The sequence below is a fragment of the Drosophila hydei genome, unplaced genomic scaffold (assembly GCF_003285905.1).
Source record: "Drosophila hydei strain 15085-1641.00,03,60 unplaced genomic scaffold, DhydRS2 tig00000237-arrow-arrow-pilon, whole genome shotgun sequence".
Lineage (NCBI taxonomy): Eukaryota > Metazoa > Arthropoda > Insecta > Diptera > Drosophilidae > Drosophila > Drosophila hydei.
Window position 1 is genome coordinate 1,804,719 of NW_022045691.1, and position 21,578 is coordinate 1,826,296.

At 48.4% G+C, this 21,578-nt stretch overlaps 1 protein-coding gene across 1 annotated transcript; it reads left to right on the plus strand.

The window, feature by feature from the left end:
• Positions 1-179: 179 nt before the first annotated feature.
• On the plus strand, positions 180-20,749 carry LOC111596724 (E3 ubiquitin-protein ligase HUWE1). The gene is given in 23 exon segments (XM_030223564.1): positions 180-337; positions 2,158-2,622; positions 2,764-3,003; positions 3,084-3,305; positions 3,369-3,640; positions 3,751-4,250; positions 4,315-5,544; positions 5,547-5,605; positions 5,664-9,881; positions 10,006-12,949; positions 13,012-13,752; positions 13,812-14,176; positions 14,238-15,539; positions 15,608-15,743; positions 15,899-17,920; positions 17,970-18,016; positions 18,019-18,802; positions 18,874-19,263; positions 19,330-19,518; positions 19,600-19,921; positions 20,008-20,173; positions 20,241-20,431; positions 20,506-20,749. Coding segments are annotated over 22 exon segments (16,710 nt in total). The 5' UTR covers positions 180-337; positions 2,158-2,355; the 3' UTR covers positions 20,609-20,749.
• Positions 20,750-21,578: the final 829 nt, after the last annotated feature.

The following is a 21,578-nucleotide window of genomic DNA, read 5'->3' on the forward strand; positions in this document are numbered from 1 at the left end:
AAGAAGTTAACATTTCTATGGGTAAGCACAAAATGCCTAAAAATCACTTATCCGAGTTTACCAAACACGAACAAATTAACATTCACATTCAAAAGAACAACTGCGCTTTGTGAACGAACGAAACTCGTTCGCATTGTAGTAATTCCGACAATTGAACCACAATTGTTCACAAGCTGCCCTAGACGACGATAGTGTTGTTTCTAAAGTATAAGTGTGTAAGTGCGTGCTGAGGGAATTTAACAAACTGAAATTACAATTGTCAAACCAAATAAGAACGTTTTTAGATCGAAAATAAGATAACAATACTAGCAGCAATATGCTGTGGTTTAATGTAAATGTAAGTATCGACTATTCGTTTTCTACTTAAGTGCAGTTACTTACACACATGCTGGCTGCATTGTGTGGCCTGTGGCAATCTCTTTTTTCTTTTTTCTTTTTGTTACACTTTTTTTGCGACTAAACGATTATTTTGATATTTCTTCGGCACTTTTGGTTTTTCTTTTCTTTTTTCACTTCGTGCTACAAAATTTGCCGTCGTGTGTACGATTGTGTGTGTAGTTGGTTTCGGGGAAAAAATGCGCAAAGGACCATTAAATGTATTGAAAATTAAGACTTGAGTTGGTAAAATAATTATGCTGTGCTGACTACTATTGCAAAATGCTGTTTATTATATATACATATGCATAGGCATATATACATATATATTCATATATATATATATATATATAAATATATATATATATATATATATATATATATATATACTTATATGTACCTGTATGTATGTACATTCAGCAGACATGCATATACTTCTGTGTGTTGATGTCCGACCAAAAAAGCATTTGTTGCCATTGCTTAAAATGCAACAACCAAATATTGTTGCCCATAGCTCTCTTGATATGCCATTGGCTTTCATACAGTACACAATCACAAGCAATCTGATACACACACTCGCATACACAATCATATATATATATATATATATATATATATATATATATATTTGTGTGTGTGTGTGTGTGTATGTACATATATTCAAACACAAACACACATCCAAATACACATACATTTGTTGCTACTCTTTTTCGGCGAATTCGCTTTCTGTTGTGGTTGCAGCTGCTGCGGCAGCGACCGCGGCGACGTCTACGACAACGACGACACCTAAGAGTTGCTGCAGTGCTATCGACATCGTAAATTAATAGAAATCATAAACAAGTTGCGGTTTACATAGTAACGCCTGCCACAATACGTCCTCCTTATTGCTTAGCGTATATTTGTCTATAAGTGATGCAGATACTAGTGGCATTCCCACAAATTATAAAATTAGTGCAGGTTAAGAAAAAAATTGTATTCGGTAACTTTTTGGAAGCCGCTATTTATTGATCTCATTAACTGCATAGAACTTCCTTTAAATGTGTCAAAGCTGTAATATAAACACTTGAAATTGGCCACAGGGACACGCACACACTCAAACATATGTACTTACACACATAGCAAGTGGGGCCAGATTTTTGATTGATGAGAGTTTGTATATTGAACAGCTGACGTTTATCGATAACATTTTCTCTGTGCATCGGCAGGTTGGAAAAGCAATTTTTATATTAGAAAGTGCATATTATTAAATAAATATATTTAGAATAATTTCTAAGCAGAGGTATAACCTTAATTGTTATGCGATCGCATGCACATTAATTTTTGAGTTATTTATTTATTTGTTCTTTGTTTTTCTTGTTGAAATTCGCTTTCAATTGCAAGTTGTTTGTGTTATTGTTGCAAGAAAGCAGCAAGCGAATTCAAGACGAATCATCGTTGGCGACGGCGACGACGTCGTCGTTTTCGCGTCGTAGGCCACAGCTGACAACTGACAACGGCGAGAGCGCAGCTAGTTTTCGCATTCATTTCATTTAGACGAACGACTGGTGTTTTTTTTTTTTTTTTTTTTTTTTTTTCATTTTTTAGTGCCAGTAAAAATCGCATTTTGTTTGTGTTTACAGTGCGTGCCTGAAGTGGATTCTTGGGAATTGTAGGGGGTTCTTGCTTTGCTGTTTTTCCTTCTGTCATTTGTTTTTTTATTTTTCATAGTAGCATTACAATTGACCAAATTTACCGAGTTGTGAAAACTGTCTAATTTTAATAATGCATTTTTACTTTTTGCAGTTTATTGAAGACTTTGACGTATAAAATTTGTACAATTCGATGCATAGCAATTAAAGGAGAAACGATATACTGAATTTTGAACGGATTATAATTATAATAAGTTACTAAGATTGAGAAGACAAAAAACGCAGCAACTTGATTGAACCAACAACATTCGCACGGCGGCGTCGGCAGCTAACGCAGCAGCAGGCGTCAGCCATGAAGGTGGATACCGTTAAACTGAAGAAGGGCTCTTCGGAGCTAACTTCAGAATGTCGCGAATTGATTGATGAATTGACCAAACGACGCACGCGTGCCGAATTGCTAGAATTTTTGGATACGGTGCATGTTTGGATTTATGGTAAATGTGAATTATATCATTGGATTGAAATATTGGATCGCTTCGATAAAATACTCGATGAGGCGGCTCGCCATGTTAATGGTAATGAGTTTGTGCTGCAGTGCGATACAACATTCATTGAAGCGGTAAGTCTTTAAAAGTTTTTAAAACTAAATATATATAAATACAAATATCGATATATATGTATATATTGTCCTCATATATCTGTATGCATATGTCGATCGATATTTATTTTAAACCCATCTCTAATTAACTTTATTTTGCAGGATGTAACTCTGCTGCTGCACGTACTCAATTTCACAACACTGCTCATCGAGCATTCATTCTCGCGCCATTTGTACAATTCAATTGAGCATTTGACGCAGCTTTTGTCGTCACAGAATATGGACATAGTGTTGGCCGTGCTCAATTTGCTTTACATGTTCTCTAAGCGAAGCAATTTCATTCCACGCTTACCGCTTGAGAAGAAAGAGTTGCTTATTGTCAAACTTTTCAATATCGCAGAGGTGCGCATAAAAACACAATTGAACAATCTAATTTATCGATAAATATTTACTAATCTGATTTTTTTTATCGACACTTGTAGCGTTGGGGCGATCCAAATTACGGACTATCGTTAAAGGACTGCTGCATTGGTGAGCCAAAGCTGGAGTTCCTTTATCAGCTGTGCATTGACTATGTCGATGAGCATGGCCATGCCGCACAGCTTGAAATACCAGACATGATGGATCTTTGCCAAACAGCGGCAGCACCAGAGGTTATCAAAACAATAGCCGGACAGATCTCAAAGCCCAGTGAGGCCATTAAGGTGCGTTTTAATTGCGATTCGAATTTATCAATATTTGAATTTGATTAATTTTCCCTTTTACAGATGCGCATTGCTCATCGAGTGCGCCTTATTTCTGGCTTCAACAATTATAAGTTGCGTTTGCAATTTGTGCAAGCACGCCTGCAAGCTGTATCCATATTGATATATTCGAATGCGCTTCAGGATAATACGGAAAAAGTGCTCTATCCTGGTTTCGGAGAAGAGTTATGCGAACTCATCGATAAGGAAGATGTGCATTTGGTGGAAATACGAGCCGCTGTGCTGCGCACGCTAACATCAATGCTTCACTTTGATCGAAATCCCAGTGTGCCCAGGTAAGAGATCGAATATCAAATACCAATTGGTTCGATAGCTAGCTAAAATGTGAATCATTTCACCATGTTTTCCAAACCATTTGTCATGCTTTTAATTTTTTTATTTTCAGAGCTGGTTCCCGTTTGATGAAAATAGTGCATTACACGGGTGCTGAGAGACAAGGCGGTACACTGCCTTTGCTTGTGCGCGATTGCATTGACAATTTAACCACACATGGCTTAACAGAACGTTATCCATTGATCTTAGCCACGTCGCTATTCTCGCTGCTTTACCATCTGGCCAGCTATGAGTTGGGCGGTTCGGCACTTGTCAAGAGCGGCATGATGCAATCACTGTTACGAGTCATTAGCTGGCCGGGGGTTGATCTGGAGCACATCACATTTGTGACACGCGCCGTACGTGTTATTGATCTAATTACCAACATCGACATTGCACGTTTCCATCAGAACAACGGTCTCAATGTCTTCATTGATCGTCTCGAGAAGGAGATCAAAAGCTGTTGTCGTGCTTTAGCCGAAATCGGTATCACATTGAAGGAGTCAACGCTGCGCGATGAGCACAGTCTCACAGATAAACTGGACAGCTCTCTCGAGCAGGCCGATGACGATGGTAAGATAAAAATAAATGGTCATTTATTTAATCGCAAAGCGCTAAGTTGATGTAAAAATTTCAGATGCTGCCACGGAGAATGCATCGGTGGCCAGTGGCAGCGCATCACCGCGCCGCGATAATTCGAGCAGCGATGGCAGCGGCAGTGCCAGTGATCATGCCCAGCGTGCCTATCGGGTCTATATGGAACATAGCGGTGGTGATCATCCTCGAGCTACTGGCGCTGGTACACCAGCCAGTTGGCTGGACATTGGATCTCGCGGTTCGGGTATACATGCGCTGAGCAGTCTTGCGGCTGCGGCCAGCAGTAGCAGTGATACAACTGGACGAGACAGACCTGTACAGTATCCAGCGAATAGCTATTATGCTCGACCACTTGCCGAGCGTAAAGCAGAGTTATCTTCACAGCTGCGCAGCAGTTTGCAGCCAAAGAAACCGTCCTGTGTGACACAGCGGGCGGCGTTGTTGAAATCAATGTTGAACTTCTTAAAGAAGAGCATACAGGATCATGCGCACTTTAGCAATATGCGAAACATTATGGAAACAAGCCTGACCCAATCGCTGCGACACATTATCGCCAACGCTGAGTATTATGGACCATCATTGTTTTTGCTGGCCACCGACGTGGTCACCGTTTATGTATTCAATGAGCCATCGTTATTGTCGTCGCTGCAGGATTTGGGCATAACCAGTGTAATGCTGAAGGCGTTACTGCAGAAGGATGTGCCGGCAACACGTGAGGTGCTTGGTTCGCTGCCAAATGTCTTCTCAGCGTTGTGCCTGAATGAGCGTGGACTCTTTGAGTTTCTATCGTATGATCCATTTGATAAGGTATTACGCGTGCTGCTCTCACCTGACTATTTGGTGGCTATGAGAAGGCGTCGCAGCTCGGATCCATTGGGTGACACGGCCACCAATTTGGGCAATGCCATGGATGATCTGATCAAGCATCATCCATATTTGCGTGCCGATGCAACCGAAGCGATTGTTCGTTTGCTCAACGAACTGGTACGCCTCGGCTCGGATCCCAGTTTCATATGCTGGCGCGCCAACAAGGACAACAGCGGTACAAGTGCCGCACACACGGCGGCGCCTTCGACACCATCGCCATCGGCCATGGTAATGGTGGCAGCTGGACCAGTACTGCAAAGTGCTGCTGATAACAACGACAGCAGCGGAGATGATGATGATGATGACGAGGAGATGAGTTCTGCGTCTCAGCAGCAGCAGCAGCAACAGCAACAACAGCAGCAACAAACGCGGGCCAATACACAACAGCCACCAGTTGCTGCAGGCCATCGGCAGCAACAGCAACCACAGCAGCAGCAACAACAACAGCAACAACAGCAGCCACAGCAACAACCACAGCAACAACAATTACAACAGCCACAACAACAACAACCACAGCAACAGCCCGAACGCGAGGCCATTCCACTAATCGATTATATCTTGAATGTAATGAAGTTCATTGAGGCAATCTTCAGCAACAGCCCAAATGGCGATCATTGCCGTGAATTTGTGCAAAAAGATGGCCTGACGCCGATATTACAGCTGTTATCGTTGCCCAATTTGCCAGTTGATTCGCCGGTGTCAACAACTTCGCAAGCTGTGGCCAATGTGTGCAAAGCGATCTTGAGCCAGGCGCAGGAGACGAAAGTGTTGGATGTGGCACTCAAGCAATTGGCCGATATTGTTGCACAATTGAAGCCATTGATCAAGCATTTCACGTTTCCCGGCGGCAGTGTGTTGCTTGCGGAGCTCGTGTGTTGTCAGCGTTTGGAGGATGGTTTCGCCAATGCCGAATACACGCCCATATTGCACAACATGAGCTTTGTCCACGGCTATGTGGTCATGCTGGTGCATCTCTGTCGCAACGCCTCCACTGAAATGCGAACTGTGCTGCTCAAGCGTTGGGGCGCCAACCGTGAGACGGGCGTACAGCTCTTGCAACAACTGGTCCAGTTGTATATATCGCTGGTATGGGAGAGCACAATATTATTGAATTTATGCTCGGATGAGCCCACCCAACATCCGGATCTCATATGGGATGAAATCGCTGCGCAAATGTCCGCAGCTGCCGGCACAGCGGATCCAATGACCGAAGCCGAATTGTCACGTAAATTGGAACGCGCTGCCGAATTCCGTACCAAATATACGCCCGAAGAACAATTCCGGTATATCAAATCGCTGTTGGCGGCCAGTTCGCGTCTGGGCCGTGCCTTGGCTGAATTGCTGGGCACACTGGTTAAGTTATCCGTGGGCTCACCACAGGCGCGTCAACGTCGCATCAATGACCTCATTAGCAACATTAATAAAGTTCCTACGCCGGAGGCACGCGAAATTGCTCGCATTCTCAGCTCCATATTGGTGAATGGATTCAGTCATGAGAGCATTTTGCCTAAGCCGGTGCCCAAGCTGAAGTTAACGTTTCTCATTTGCTCGGTTGGATTTACCGGTCCGATGCTGTTCGATGATAAGCGCAGCGCCTTCCATTTGATGATCTCACAGTTTTGCGCGGAGAATGGCTTGAAGGCATTCTTCGAGATGTTCTATTGGGCCTTGTCGCTCGATAATGTCTCACAGAAGTTTGTCTTCGATCAGTGGGCACCATTGGACGATCTAATGCAAACGCACGAGGATGATAAACGTGATTGTCCAGAGGGCACGGGTGAATTTCTCGATGCCTGGCTGCAATTGCTCGAGAAGATGGTGAACCCACGCGCAATGCTCGACTCGCCATACACGATGAGTCCACGGGTCAACTATATGCCAGACAGTGTGCCGTTCGAGCCGATATTCTATCTGATTCATATCCATCAATTGGCCATGCAGGCATTGCGTCGCATTTGGTGCCGGCGTCCCATACAGAACTATGGCACCAGCATGTTTGAGACGATTCTATTGATACTGAAACATTTGATCAAGTCGCATCAGATGCTGCTCGATCGTTATCATGCGCGCATGAAGGAGATCAAATTTGAGAATCTTTACATACGCAGCACGGACGATGGCCTCAATGCGGATCACATTAAAACGCTGACGGACATGGGCTTTCGACATTATCACATTATCGAAGCACTGCGGAGCAATGCCTCGTTGGAGGAGGCCACCGATTATCTGCTGAACAATCCGGAGGCCAGTGCTTTATCACACTCGGGACAAGGACAAACTGGAGCGGGTGCAAATACGGGTACGGGCACAGGAACTGGCACTGCCACTGGCACGGGAACTGGCACTGGCACTGGCACTGGCACTGGCACTGGGACAGCAACTGGCACTGGATCAACTCAAAGCCTATCGCAGGGCAGTTCGGCATCGAATGCTGCTGTTGCTGGTGATATGGACATTGATATGGAACTACCGGGCAGTGGCGGTGCAAATGCATCCACATCCAGTATGAACACAGATGCCGGCGCCGCAGCCACCGACGGTGGTGCAGCCGCAGCAGGTGGCGCTACGCCATCGCTATTAGTGGTCAAACCCACGGCCAGCAGCACAAGCGGCTATGATTATAGGCAATTGAAATTAATGCCACCTTTGTTGTTCGATCACTTCTGTGATGAGGCCGTATCGCGTGCCTTTGAGTTCATGGAGGCCATACCGGACACGGTGAATAGTGCCGCTGATCTTATAGCCGTGCTCTACAGGCGTCTCAATCAGCTGAATCGACAGGTGTTCGTCACCAATTTCGTGCGCAACATCATACAATGGGTGGACTTCACCCTGCAGCTATTCGAGCCGACAGCAGCTGCAGCCGGAGCGGGAGCAACGCCTGGCAGTAAGCCAGCACCGAAAGTTGGTCGCTTGGAGGAGTGTTTGACTGGAATGACAGCGACACGCCTGTTTGTACGCCTAAAGACGTCCACATTGTTGCTGGAGGAGAACTACAGTGATATGCATCGTCCACTGGTGGAGGCCATAACGGCGCAGGATGCGATGGTGTCCCTTGTTAAGCTGCTCGATTGCATGAGCCAATGGATGCTGGAGCAATCGCAGTTAGTGGACGGGCAAGCGCGTGCTACGGTGCCACGTTGGGTACAAAACCTGGTCGATCTCATTGACGCCATCGATAGCATCAGTCATATATTGCAGCGCAAATCGAATATGCGCGCGGTCAGCAGTGATCTGTGGCGGTGGTATGACGCCTCGACAGGCAAGTGGAATGCCTATTCGGAGGCCAACAATGAGCTAATACGCAGCGCCTATGCCGCTGGCGAACGTTGGCTTCACATCAATATTGGGCGGCAACGTTGCACCGTTAGCTTCAATTGCATGACCCAGGTGAGCGATGCATCTGGCAGCCATCGGCCCGTCTATCCAGCATTGAAGATTTGCGAAGCAATTAGCCATTTGCAAAACCCGATTGCGCCGCAAAAGATTGATAATGTCTTGAATCGTGTGGTGCGCACATCGCCCGACGGCAATGGCACCATACAGACCGATGAGCTCGTACCACTGCGTCAGCTGATCAATTTCAATGAGCCAGCAACAACAGCACCAGCAGCACCACAGCCGCCACCGACGCCGCCAGCGACAGCAGAGCCGCAGCAGCAGCAGCTGGATGGCGAGGAGGAGATGCCAGGAGCAGCTATAGTTGGAACAGCAACAACAGCAGCAGCATTAGCATCCAGTGATGATTTGAGTGGAAATCATTCACCGCCGCCAGCAATGACAACGCGAAGCAAGTCGCGTCAGAAGAGCGCTGCTGCGGCAGCTAAAGCAAAGGCTGCGGCAGCCGCAGCTGCCAGCAACAGTAGCGGCGGCAGCAGCAGCAGCAGTAGCCACAACACCACCAACAGCGGCACGACCATACCGAAGCGTACACAGAAAATTATACTAAACGAGGAGAACGTGGGTCTGAGCAAGTTCGATTGTGGCCGAATTATTGGCAGCATTGTGGCATTGTTGCAGCCAACACAGTTGCTGCACCACGAGACAAAGCTGTCGCTGTTGCGTCTGTGCGCGCGCTTGACCCGCAACTTTGAGAATGCCCAGGTGTTTATACGCTGCGGCGGCGTACGCATGCTGCTCCACTTGCAGCAATCTTGCAGCTTCATGGGCTTTCCCACCTATGCGATAATCATATTGCGACATGTCCTGGAGGCGCCACCAGTGCTGCAGGAGGCCATGGAACGGGTGCTGGGCATGCGCGCCGCTGGCATTGTGCCAGTGGGTCATCGTGATCTTATCTATGTGCTCACCCAGGTCTCGACAGCGGTGTCGCGTGATCCCAAAATCTTTGTGGCCGCCGCCAAGGAGATGCTCAAGGGCGAGTATATGATCAATGCGAATAGCACCAGCAATCTGATAGATGATGGTCGCGTCATGGTCAAGTCGAAGTTTGGCCAGCAGCCAGTAGCAACGACAACGGCCGCTGGCACAGCAGCCGCAACGACAGCGGCAGCGGCGACACAAAAAGAAGCCACGCCCAAGGATGACATTATCGATGATCCAATGGTGCAATCATCCATTGCAGTGCTCAAAGAGCTACTTCTCGCATTGGTGCAGCCCTGTTGTCATTATACCGCCAATGTGACCGAGCAGCAACAGCAAAACTCAGCTGCTGAGCTGCTGTTGCCCGACCAACCGCCAGGCACTACGGGTGGATCAATGGCAAATCCCGATGATGAGGTGAGTGTGGGCAGCAAGTTGTTGTTATTAAGTAAATGGGTCAGGGTAGCTCACAGTCGGGCAGCGCCGACAACAATGCTTCTTCTATACCACTTTTAATTGTCCGATATCGGTTTCGTTGCAGGACACAACGCCCACGGCAAAGAAAACAACTGGCTCAGCTACATCATCGACTGGTGGTGGCTCCACGTCAACAGGTAGCAGTTCGGATAAGTACGAGCCCTGCTGTTGCACCTGGCATATTCCGACCAGTGCGCATAGCCACAATAAGCCAACATTGTCGCGTGCCACACTGCTCAAGCTGTTGGCAGATACGACGCGCGCCTATCAGTCGCTGGTGCCACGGGTCCTGCTCTCGCATGTGTATGCGCCAGCGGACAGTCCGTTGATTGGCAGCGGATCGCAAACCTTTTTGGCCGTGCTGCTCGATCGGTTTCTGCCACTGACCCAGCGACAACATGTGCCCGAGGTGAGCACCATGGCACGCGTATTGCTATGCTCGCTCTCCGATTGCTATCAGCAGATGGGCGTGCAACAGCAGGTGGCCGAGGAGTTGCATGCGGCGGTGGCGCGTGCACTCGCCCAACCGGATTCAGCGGAGAAGCACACACGTCTGCAGGTGCTAATGAGCCTGTTCCCCAACCTGATCGAATCGCCCATGCTGTACGATAAGGTGCACATGCATCGGAATACAATGTATCGTGTGCTGTTGCGTCAGGGCGTCATGACTTACCTGACCAAGGTGGCCCAATATAAGGATCTATCCAATCACAATACGCTGAGCACATTGGGCGCCATCCTACGGCCCATGGAGATTCTGTTGCGCTTCAATGTGGCGACGACAACGCTTGGATCGAAACGGATACTGTTTGGCGGTGCCAGCTCGGGCGCCAATGGCAGCAACAACGGCAACAATAGCAATGCCAATGGCATGGGTGGTGGCAATACAGTTAGTGCGATCATCAATCGTCGTTTGTATCCGCGCCTAGCGGCACGCACCGCTGTCAACGCCGCCGTCGATCGCTCGAATGCGATGGGCGGCGAGCATGTGCTCCGGGATATCATACGGAATGTGCTGTCGGATCGTCGTCATGCGTTTGAGTTCATATTCAACTCGGATGAGATGGCTGTGGACTCGGAGGATTCGGCACCGCAAGCATCGTCCGGCTCTGGTGCTGGCAACAGTGGACCAGGGATCATTGGCAATCATAATGCGGCCGCCATTGATGTTGTCGATGAGCGCAGCAATGGCACAGAAGCCGCTGAACCACCGCCGCCGGCTGCTGCAGCTGGCGGCTCATCGGTGCGTCCGGTGCTCAATTTCGATCAACTCTGGGATGATTTCCTGCAATGCGAGGGTCTATTCTTGGCATCGCGCGGCGGTGGCAGTGGCAGCAGTGGCAACAGCAATGCCCCCGGCAATGCCAATGCCAATGGTGCCATAGGTCCTGGTGGTGCAGCTGCCGGTCAACAGAATGGCAGCAATGCCGCTAACCAAGCACTTGATGGCATCATAGGCACTGGCTCATTGGGCATCAGCTTAGCCGTTGGCAGCATCGGAGACCCACGTTTGCGTGGCAGCAGCAACTCGGATGTCGATGTTGACGGCAGCGGTGGTGCTGCCAGTGGCAATGCCAGCAGCAGCGCTGCCAATGATAATGGCCTAAGCGGCAATGGCGGTGGTAGCGGTGGCGTTGGCGGCGGTGGCAGCGACGGCGCCTCCACATCATCAGATACCGCTGGCGGCAATGGCAACACTGCCAGTGGTGCTGGTAGCGGTGGTGTTGGAAGTGCAAGCAGTGGTGGAGGACGTGGTGGTGGTGGTGGTGGCGGTCCACGCGGTGCTCGGGACATGAATGCATCGTTGTTGGGCGATGTTAGCTCAAGCGATTCCGATTCGGAGGCCTCGACGGAGAATGATGAACGCAATGCTGAGGAGGAGGACGATGACGATGATGATGAGGCCGCCGATGAGGAAGTGGATGAGCATAGTGAAACCGATGTGGACGAGGAGCGTCCGCGTCAATACATTGAAGTATTTGATCATATCTATGAGCCAGAATCATCAGAGACGGCATCAAATGATGCCGATGTCGATGCCGAGGACGATGACGAGGATGAGGATGATGACGATGACGACGATGACGACGAGGATGATGAGGACACACGAGCACGCAATGCCGATGACGCGGCTCTAATCGATGAAGTCCTCGCCCAAGTGAATGGCAGCGGCAATAGTTCGAGCACCTCAGCTGCAGCCAACTCCAATAATCGACCACGTCGCAGCGCCGCCATTGAGCCGAATGGTGGTGGCAGCAGTGCTGCCAACGACAACCGCATGGATGATTCGTCCCGTGATGCCAACGCCTATTTGTATGAACGTCTGGGCGGCGACAGCGGACATGGACATGGACGTAGCCATGGGCACGGCCATGGACATGGACATGGCCATGGACACGGCCATGGGCACTTGATGCCACAGCCACCATCCAATTTCCGTGTGCGCATGAATAGCTCGATTGCCCTGCCCCTGGACATAGATGTGAATGGCGGAGCGTCGTCGTCATCGGCGGCGGCAGCAGCTGCCGCTGGTGTTGGACGGAACAATTCGACTGCCAATTCGGTGGCAGCTGCATTGCGCTCCTCATCCGATTCGTGGATGGCGCCCGATTTTAATTTCATTGGCCGAGGTGGCGGCAGTGGTGGCACGGATGCCGCCAATGCGGGTGACGGCAATGTGAACGGATTTCTGCCGCCCGCCATGGTGCAAATGGAGCGCAATGCCGGCGGTGGTGCCAGTAACAATCAGAATATGAGCAACCTGCTCGACGAACAACCATCGGCAACACAAGCGGCTGCTGCCATCGGCACCGGTAATAGTGGCACCGGCAATGGTAGCGCTGGCGGTGGCTCCAATCCGGCTGCCTCTCATCCCAACAACAATTCCTCCTTGTGCAACAATGGTGTGCGACGTCGTCTCCTCTATCTGGATCAGCAGTACTGTGTGTGCATGCCAACGCATCAGAATCCGACCGAAGAGACGCAAATGGAGATGTTCACACAGGACGGTGAGTAGGACTTTGGGTAAATGCTTCACATTCAATTTACAATTATTGTTGTCACGCTGCAGCTCTTCACTGGTGGCTGGAGGAAGCCAAAGCCTTGGACATGGAAAGCCAAACCGACGCCTGTCTCTATGCGGCACACTTTCTGCTGCCGCATTTGATCAAGGAACTCAAATTGGCTCATCAGCAACGCAAACAGGAGGAGGCTAGTCGTGTGGCTACGGCAGCAGCTGCTGCGGCAGCCTTGGCTGCTGCTTCCTCGTCCTCCAATGCTGCGCCTGCTGCGGCAGCTACCACCCCAGCCGCTGAGCCAGGCGCAGCTGCTAATGCGAGTGCGAATGCCAGCGCAACAAGTGCTGCGGCAACAGCTGTGAACAACGTCAACAGTTGGCTGTCGAATTCGAATTCGACAACAACCAGCAGTAGCAACAGCACTAGCAGTTCCAGTGCAATTGCACCGCCACCACCACCACCTTCAACAGCGGCAACAGGAGCAGCAGCAGCAGCAGCAGCAGCAACGGCAACAGCTCCACCTGCTGCAACCAACAATTTCCGCAGTTCCATACCCAGACTGATTCCATCGATGCAATTCGTGAATGCCGCATCGCTGGCAACGGTGACAACGGCAAACACGCCCTATGGCAGTGGCATTGTTACCGCCAGCAACGCAGTACAGCCAACACTGGCAGCCGCCTTCAATAGCAGCAACAACAACAGCAACGCCAACAGCGGTAGCAACAATGCTGCCTATGCACCAGCAGCACCACCAGCACCAGCACCAGCACCAGCACCAGCAGCGGCAGCTGGTAAGTTTGTTCTATTTGTAATTGTATTTATAAATGAATACTATTATTACTCTTGATAGCTGGCAATGTTGAGCCACGTCGTCCACGACATCGCAACAATGGTGCTCGCCATCAAGCGCTCTATAATATCTACGCAGAAATCGATTTGACCAATGAACAGGATTCAACTGGTAGTGGGGGAGCGGGTAGTCCTCCACGTCAACAACAACAGCAACCACAACAACCGTCATCGCAGCCGCAACAGCAAGCACCACCTCAACTATTTCCCAGTGCGCAGGGCCCGTCGCCGGGTATTGGTGGTGGCAATGGTGCGATACCGCCATCGCATCCGCCACGTCATCCACCAGTGCCGCATCTGCCGTCCAGCGGGCGACCATCACGTACACGAACACGTGCTGAAGTTGCCGAGATCATGGAGTTCCAGGTATTAGCTATTTATAATTATATATATATATATATATTATATTTGTATGTTTGCTTTCCAGATGAACGAGCCACGCCCAGCCACCATGCGGCGTAACAACAACATCATTGCAAATTCATCGCGGACCACCGGCGCTTCGAATGCTCGGTCCAGTCGCGAGATGCCCGTTGCTCGTTTGCAGCGTGTCTCACTATCCGGACGCACCAATTCGGACGATGCAACTGGTTCCAACGATGATCAATGGCGCGATTCGCCTGTGCGCATGGCGAATGCTGATGTCATTTTCCCACTTGATATGGTGCCTGGTACGTTGAATTTCCCCGATCCACCGCCGCCGCCGCCGCCGCTACAACAACAACCACAACAAGAGCAGCAGCAGCAGCAGCAGCAACAGGAATCGCAAGAGCAAGAAGATGTGGAGCAGCAGGAATCAGACTCTGATCAGGATATCGTGCCAGACTTTTCTGGTGTCACAGATCCAACCACCCTGTATGCACCGCCCGCGCCAGCGGTATCCATATCGGAATTGGCCGCTCAGCTTATGGCCAACGATCAGCATGAAGAGGCCCGACAGATGCTGAGCACAGCACCGGAGCCGTATCATCAGCTTAATCGTGCAACTCTCTCCGCTGTGGCTGCAGCTGTTGTAGCTGCCGTTGAAGCAGATCCGTTGCCCGATTTGCCTGACTTGGAACCGCCCGAGTTGGATTTGGAGTTACGTACCCGCAGCGACCCGCCACCCGAAACGGATTCGAGCTCTGGCTTGGACTTTGCAACATCAACAACAGCCGAGGGAGAACCAGCGGCCAATAATGCGGAGGCTGATAGTATAGAAGAAGCTGCGGCTGGTGCTGCCAGTGCAGCTTCTTCAACAGCTTCTTCAACAGCTTCAGCTACAGCTACAGCTACAGCTACAACTGCAACTGCAACTGCAACTGCAACTGCAACTGCAACAACTACAACTACAGCAACTGGAGTTGGTGCTACAGCAAGCGCCGCCGTTGTCACCGACATGAGTCCAGAGGTGCGTGCCGCATTGGGTGATCTAGAGGTGCCCGAGGGTGTGGATCCCTCCTTCCTTGCCGCCTTGCCTAGCGAGATGCGCGAGGAGGTGATACAGGAGCATTTGCGTATGCAGCGCATACGCCAACGCGCCCAGCAGAATGCCATACAGATAGCGCACGATTCGCTGGTCGAAGTGAGCCCAGAATTTTTGGCAGCTTTGCCGCCCAATATACAATCGGAGGTGCTAATGCAGCAGCGTATCGAACAGCAGCGTCAGGCGGCGCAAAGCGCCAATCCCGATGATCCGGTCGATACGGCCGCATTCTTTCAGAATCTGCCCGACAATCTGCGTCAAGCTGTGAGTCGATACATATAGATGTCTGTAATTTTTACTTATATATATATATATATTCAATTTACGCACAGATATTAACAGATATGGAGGAGTCACAGATAGCAAGTTTGCCGCCGGAGCTGGCGGCTGAGGCACAGTTCCTGCGTCGTGACTGGGAGTCACGCAATGGCGCTCGCATGGATGCCCATCCACCCAGTAATGCGCTGTGTAAGTCTTCCAACAAGAATCTTGATAAATTGATCTAATCGGAGTGGTATCTATATAAATGTGACATATATATGTAGAAGGAGGCGTGGTCAACATACCAAGTTTAATTATTCAATATGATAATCAAACCTCATTTTGCCCATCTCGCTTTGCAGCCCGATTCCAGACCACGCTACAGAATCTGGATGAGGCGCGCTGGCACAGCGCCATTTGGTATGATGCCAGCGGAAATGCGCAGCCCCAACATCATCAGCATACGACAATTGTGCATCATCATCATATTGCACCGAGCACGGGGAAGCCTCTCGCACTGCTTATGATGGAGGATGAGAACATATTGCTGGATCCGGATTCGCTGGCCACGTTATTGCTGTTCCTGTTCGTAGAGGATCAGAAGGTGAATAGCGTGCGGTTGCATCGTGTGATACGGAACCTATGCCATCATGAGCCGACACGTGATTGGATCATCAAGGCCCTGATTAGCATTATACAAAAGACAAACGAGGACAATTCCAATTTCGGTGCTGCCAATTCGGGCAGCAAACCCGAATGGCTAAAGCTGCGCGTCGATGCCGCCTTTGGCTACAAGAGCAACATATTCCTAATCAATCGCATGTACGAGGGCAGCGCTCGCAGCATCAGCATCAATCCGCAGGCAGCCCAAATGATTGTGCGCAATTGCCTCGATTTGTTGTTTGTGCTGGCCAAGCATTATCCATTCAGTTTCTTGCCCTACAATCGTGAACCGAAGGCGCGTGCTCGCATGCTCAACGCTGTCTTTGGCATGCCCAATGCGAATCCAATGCCCCGTTTGGATGATGCGGCAAATGCTGCCAATTCAAGTGCGGCCAGTGGTGGTACCGGCGATTTGCGGTCCCGCTATCATCGCTATCAAATGGCTAATCGTCTGCGCGGCATTTTGGATGAACAGCAGCAGCATCAACAACTGCAGCTGCAGTTGCCCAAGGCACAGCCGCTGGATGAGGCGCCATCTACATCGAAAGCTGCTGCCGCCAAGGCAGCTGCCAGCGCCGCTAAACCACCACCATTTAACAACAACAATGATGGTAGTGGCGCCACCGTTGCCTATCAGACCAACGCGCACAGCTTTTGGGATGTGGTGCTGAATATTGATCGGCAGACGCCGCTGCGCTTGGCCAATGTGTCACAGTTTCCATTGACCTCACAGCCGGCCTGGAAGTGGCAGAGCAACAATAGCGAATTCTTATCATTTACCGATTCACCGTTTGGCCAGCTGCTCGAGATGTTGCCGTATAAAGTGATCTGTCGATCGCCGCATTTGACGGATATGCTGGTCAAGTTGTTGGCCTCCCTGAGCGTTGATTTGCCCAAGGAGGAGGAGCAGACGCAGTTGCAGCAGATACAGTTGCAACAACAGCAGCAGCAACAGCAACAGCAACAGCAACAACAACAACAACAACAACAGCAACAGTTGCAGCAACACCAACAACAGGATGAGCAAATGCCCCAACAGGATGAACAAATGTCAACGCAGCAGCACGATGAGCAATTGCCGCCATTGGTGCCACTTAGTCAATTTGCAGAGGAGATGCGCATTGCTTCCATCGCCACCAATGCCAATGCAACACAGGGCGAACAACTACGGCAACTGCCGCAGCTGGTTGCGCATGATGAAAACGATTCAGACGACACTGAGGACGAGCCGGAGGCGGATGCCGATGCGGATGATGATGAAGATGAAGACGTCGATGATGAGGAGGATGATGAAGATGATGATGACGATGTCGATGAGGATGAGGATGATGAGATGCCACTATCTAGCGGTGCAGTAGGCGGCGCTAAAATGCCAAAGCCACCGCCTCCAACACCAGCAACGCCCATTCAATCACATAAGCCACGTCGCAAAATCTATGCCAAGAACTTCTCCCAACTGCAGCTGGTGATCGAGGTGTTGACGCATCAATGCGGCACCACCGAGGGACTGGACAACGTAACGAAACTTATTGTGAATCTCACACAGTGCTCGCAGGCATCGAATGCCATATTCATACAGTACTTGACCGCCGCCATACTGGGCCTGGCCGAGGAGGTGCGTCAAGCTATTCAGACGCTGCTCAATGAGATTAGGGCCTACAACACACTTGGCCAACAGGTGGTGGATAGCAGCAAGCCTGGCACGAGCAGCACTGCCACCAGTAGCAGCACTAGCAACAACAACAACAACATCAACAACAACAAAAGCAGCGCCGTCAGTGGCAGCGGCAGCGGCAGCGGCAGTAATAACAACATTAATAACAATAGCAGCAGCAGTGGTAGCAGCGCCGCTTTGCTATCTAATTTAACCGTCCATGAGGGCACGATGCAGGATCGCTTCACATCCGAATCGGTCATCATATCGGCCCCAAAGAATGCCAAGCCAACCTGTGAACTGCAGTTGCCCTCGATGAAGAAGCTGATGTCGAATTCATCGGCTCAGCCTTATTTCCTGCGCACGTTGAAGATATTTATGCAGGTGCGCGATATGTACGAGGTGCAGAACAGTCAAAACGATGACACCGATGATATCATTGATATTATTGGCGATGCGGGCGCAACTACAACTACTGCTGCGGATAGTCTTGCCGCGGCTACGAGTGGTAGTGGCAGCAGCAGCAGTAGCAGCAGCATGGAAACCGATCAGAAGACATCAAGTGGCAATGGCAATGATGGCATTAACAATGGCTCAAAGAGTCCAGCTGCCAAGCCAACGCTTAGCCAAATTCTATGCCTGGACGTGCTGTGGCACACGTTGAGCGAGTGCCTGGTTGCTTTGGAGGAGTCCAAGGATGAGTTTGCTGTGTTGGTGCTGCAACCGACCGTTGAGGCCTTCTTTCTCATACACGCCTCGCATCGTGTTACACCGAAGAAGCCAGGGCGTGGTGGTGTTGGCAATGCAGCAGCTGCAGCTGCTGGCGGCGGCTCGGGATTGCGCGTTGTGCCGCACCCAGTGGCCGAGCATAGTAGTCCACAATTGGATGATACCAACAGCAGCAGCAACAGCAACAGCAGTCAAGCCCAGACATCAACCAGCTTTGAGGGTGTGTACAGCGTAAATGCAGTTTATATAACAACAATTTATCGATTATTTCTATTCTGTTTTCCCTTACAGATGAATCCCGCATGCAGGATGGCTCCACGTGCGCTGCTGCTGGACAGCAGGTGGCGCTAACCGCACACGAGGCCCAACTGAAACAGGACCGCCAAAAGTTTTTGCAATTCGCTGAGAAGCATCGCACGGTGCTTAATCAAATATTACGCCAGTCGGCGACACATCTATCCGATGGCCCGTTCGCCGTATTGGTCGATCATACGCGCATCCTAGACTTTGATGTCAAGCGTAAATATTTCCAAACCGAGCTGGAGCGACTGGATGAGGGCATACGCCGTGAAGAACATACAGTTAGTGTGCGGCGTATTACCGTCTTTGAGGATTCATTCCGAGTGCTTTATCGTCTGGGTCCCGAGGAATGGAAGAATCGCTTTTACATTGTATTCGAGGGTGAGCGACGACTGCGTGCTTTAAAGCTGGAAACTTAAATTTAATTGTTTTTATTTTGTTTTGTAGATGAGGAGGGCCAGGATGCTGGCGGCTTACTGCGTGAATGGTATGTGATAATATCGCGAGAGATCTTTAATCCCATGTATGCCTTGTTCTGCGTATCGCCGGGCGATCGCGTCACCTATATGATAAACCCATCGAGTCATGCGAACCCCAATCATTTGAGCTACTTTAAGTTTGTCGGTCGCGTCATAGGTACGTAATATGCTCTATCTTTCTCGCTCTCTTTCTTTCAATATGCTAATGTTATCTCTTTTGCTTTTTGGGCGCTTGCAGCCAAGGCCGTGCATGATAATAAGCTGCTGGAGTGCTATTTCACGCGCTCATTCTATAAGCACATTCTGGGCAAACAGGTGAAGCATACGGATATGGAGTCGCAAGATTACGAATTCTATAAGGGGCTGGATTATTTGATGAAAAATGATATATCAACGCTTGGCTATGAGTTAACCTTCTCGACGGAGGTGCAAGAGTTTGGCGTTACACAAATCCGTGATCTCAAGCCAAATGGACGCGACATTGCAGTCACCGAGGAAAATAAGTTTGAATATGTTCAACTCGTTTGCCAGCTGAAGATGAGCGGCTCCATACGTCAGCAGTGAGTAGTGGGAATCTAATTTCAATTAGTTGCGATAAAAGCCAAACCAAACTTGGTCTTTACCTTTACTCTTCGACTCATTGCAGATTGGACGCATTCCTTGAAGGCTTCTATGATATAATTCCAAAGCATTTAATATCCATATTTAACGAACAGGAATTAGAGCTTCTCATATCCGGCCTGCCGGATATTGATATTGAAGATCTAAAGGCAAACACTGAGTACCATAAGTACACATCCAAATCGGCACAGGTGCGCTAATATATAATTATAATATAGATTTATATTTAATAAGCGTGCTATATGCTTTATGTTATAGATTCAATGGTTCTGGCGCGCATTGCGTAGCTTCGATCAAGCGGACCGTGCGAAATTCCTACAGTTTGTCACCGGCACCTCGAAGGTACCGCTGCAAGGCTTCGGTTCCCTGGAGGGCATGAATGGCATACAAAAGTTCCAAATACATCGCGATGATCGTTCCACAGATCGTTTGCCTTGCGCGCACACCTGGTAAGTGTTCCTCAAACTGCATACACTTATCGATCTGTATGTATACTATTACTAATACTCGTCTGCTCTTACAGCTTTAACCAACTGGATCTGCCAATGTATAAGTCGTATGATAAGTTGCGCAGCTGTTTGCTCAAGGCCATACACGAGTGCTCCGAGGGCTTTGGATTTGCCTAAGCTGTGCCGTCCGAGAATACACACACAATAAGAAGAATCTAACTAAATAAACACACTCATACACATATACTCATACACTCATTCACAGACACATTCTCTCACACACGCACACACTCACTCAAATTCAAGAACTCCTACAACAAAAACAAACTGCGAAGAAAACTAATTAGAGAACAGCCACAACAAATGTGCTATAACAACAACAGCGACAACAACAACATATAAATATAGTACATATAGTTATATAGTATATATATATATATAAAAAAAAAAAACATGTTGAATTAATTATTAATTTTCGCGCGTATATTATACACAATACTTATATCTATATATAGTATATATAAATATATGCACACATATATATATTTATATATTTTCATAAATTTTCAAAAAGAATGAGGGCAAGGAATGAGCCGAAGATAAACAGTGAAAAAGAGGAAGCACACAAAGATAAAACGAGAGCGAGAGAGATAAACAAGTATATCAGTCAACATCAATGTATTCACAGCTGTTTTCTTAATTTTATAATTATTTTTTTTTTGCAACCCTATTTTTGAAAGAGTAAAACTAATGCGAAAACAAAAATTTAACTAATATATTTCTATTTTCTTAAGTCGAAGCATGTCCTCAAATGGATCGGTGTGAAACAAAGCAAATGCAAAACATGCACATTACGCTTTGATTCTTGTTTATATATATATATATATATATATATATATATATATATATATATATATATATATATATATATATATATATATATATATATATATATATATATATATATATATATATATATATATATATATATATATATCTATATATATATTATATATATATATATATATATATATATATATATATATATATATAACAAAACAAATAAAAATAAAAATTAAAAAAAAATACAAAAATGAATAAAAACTGCACGAGTAAGAAAAGGAAAGAAGAAAGGCATAGGTATTTG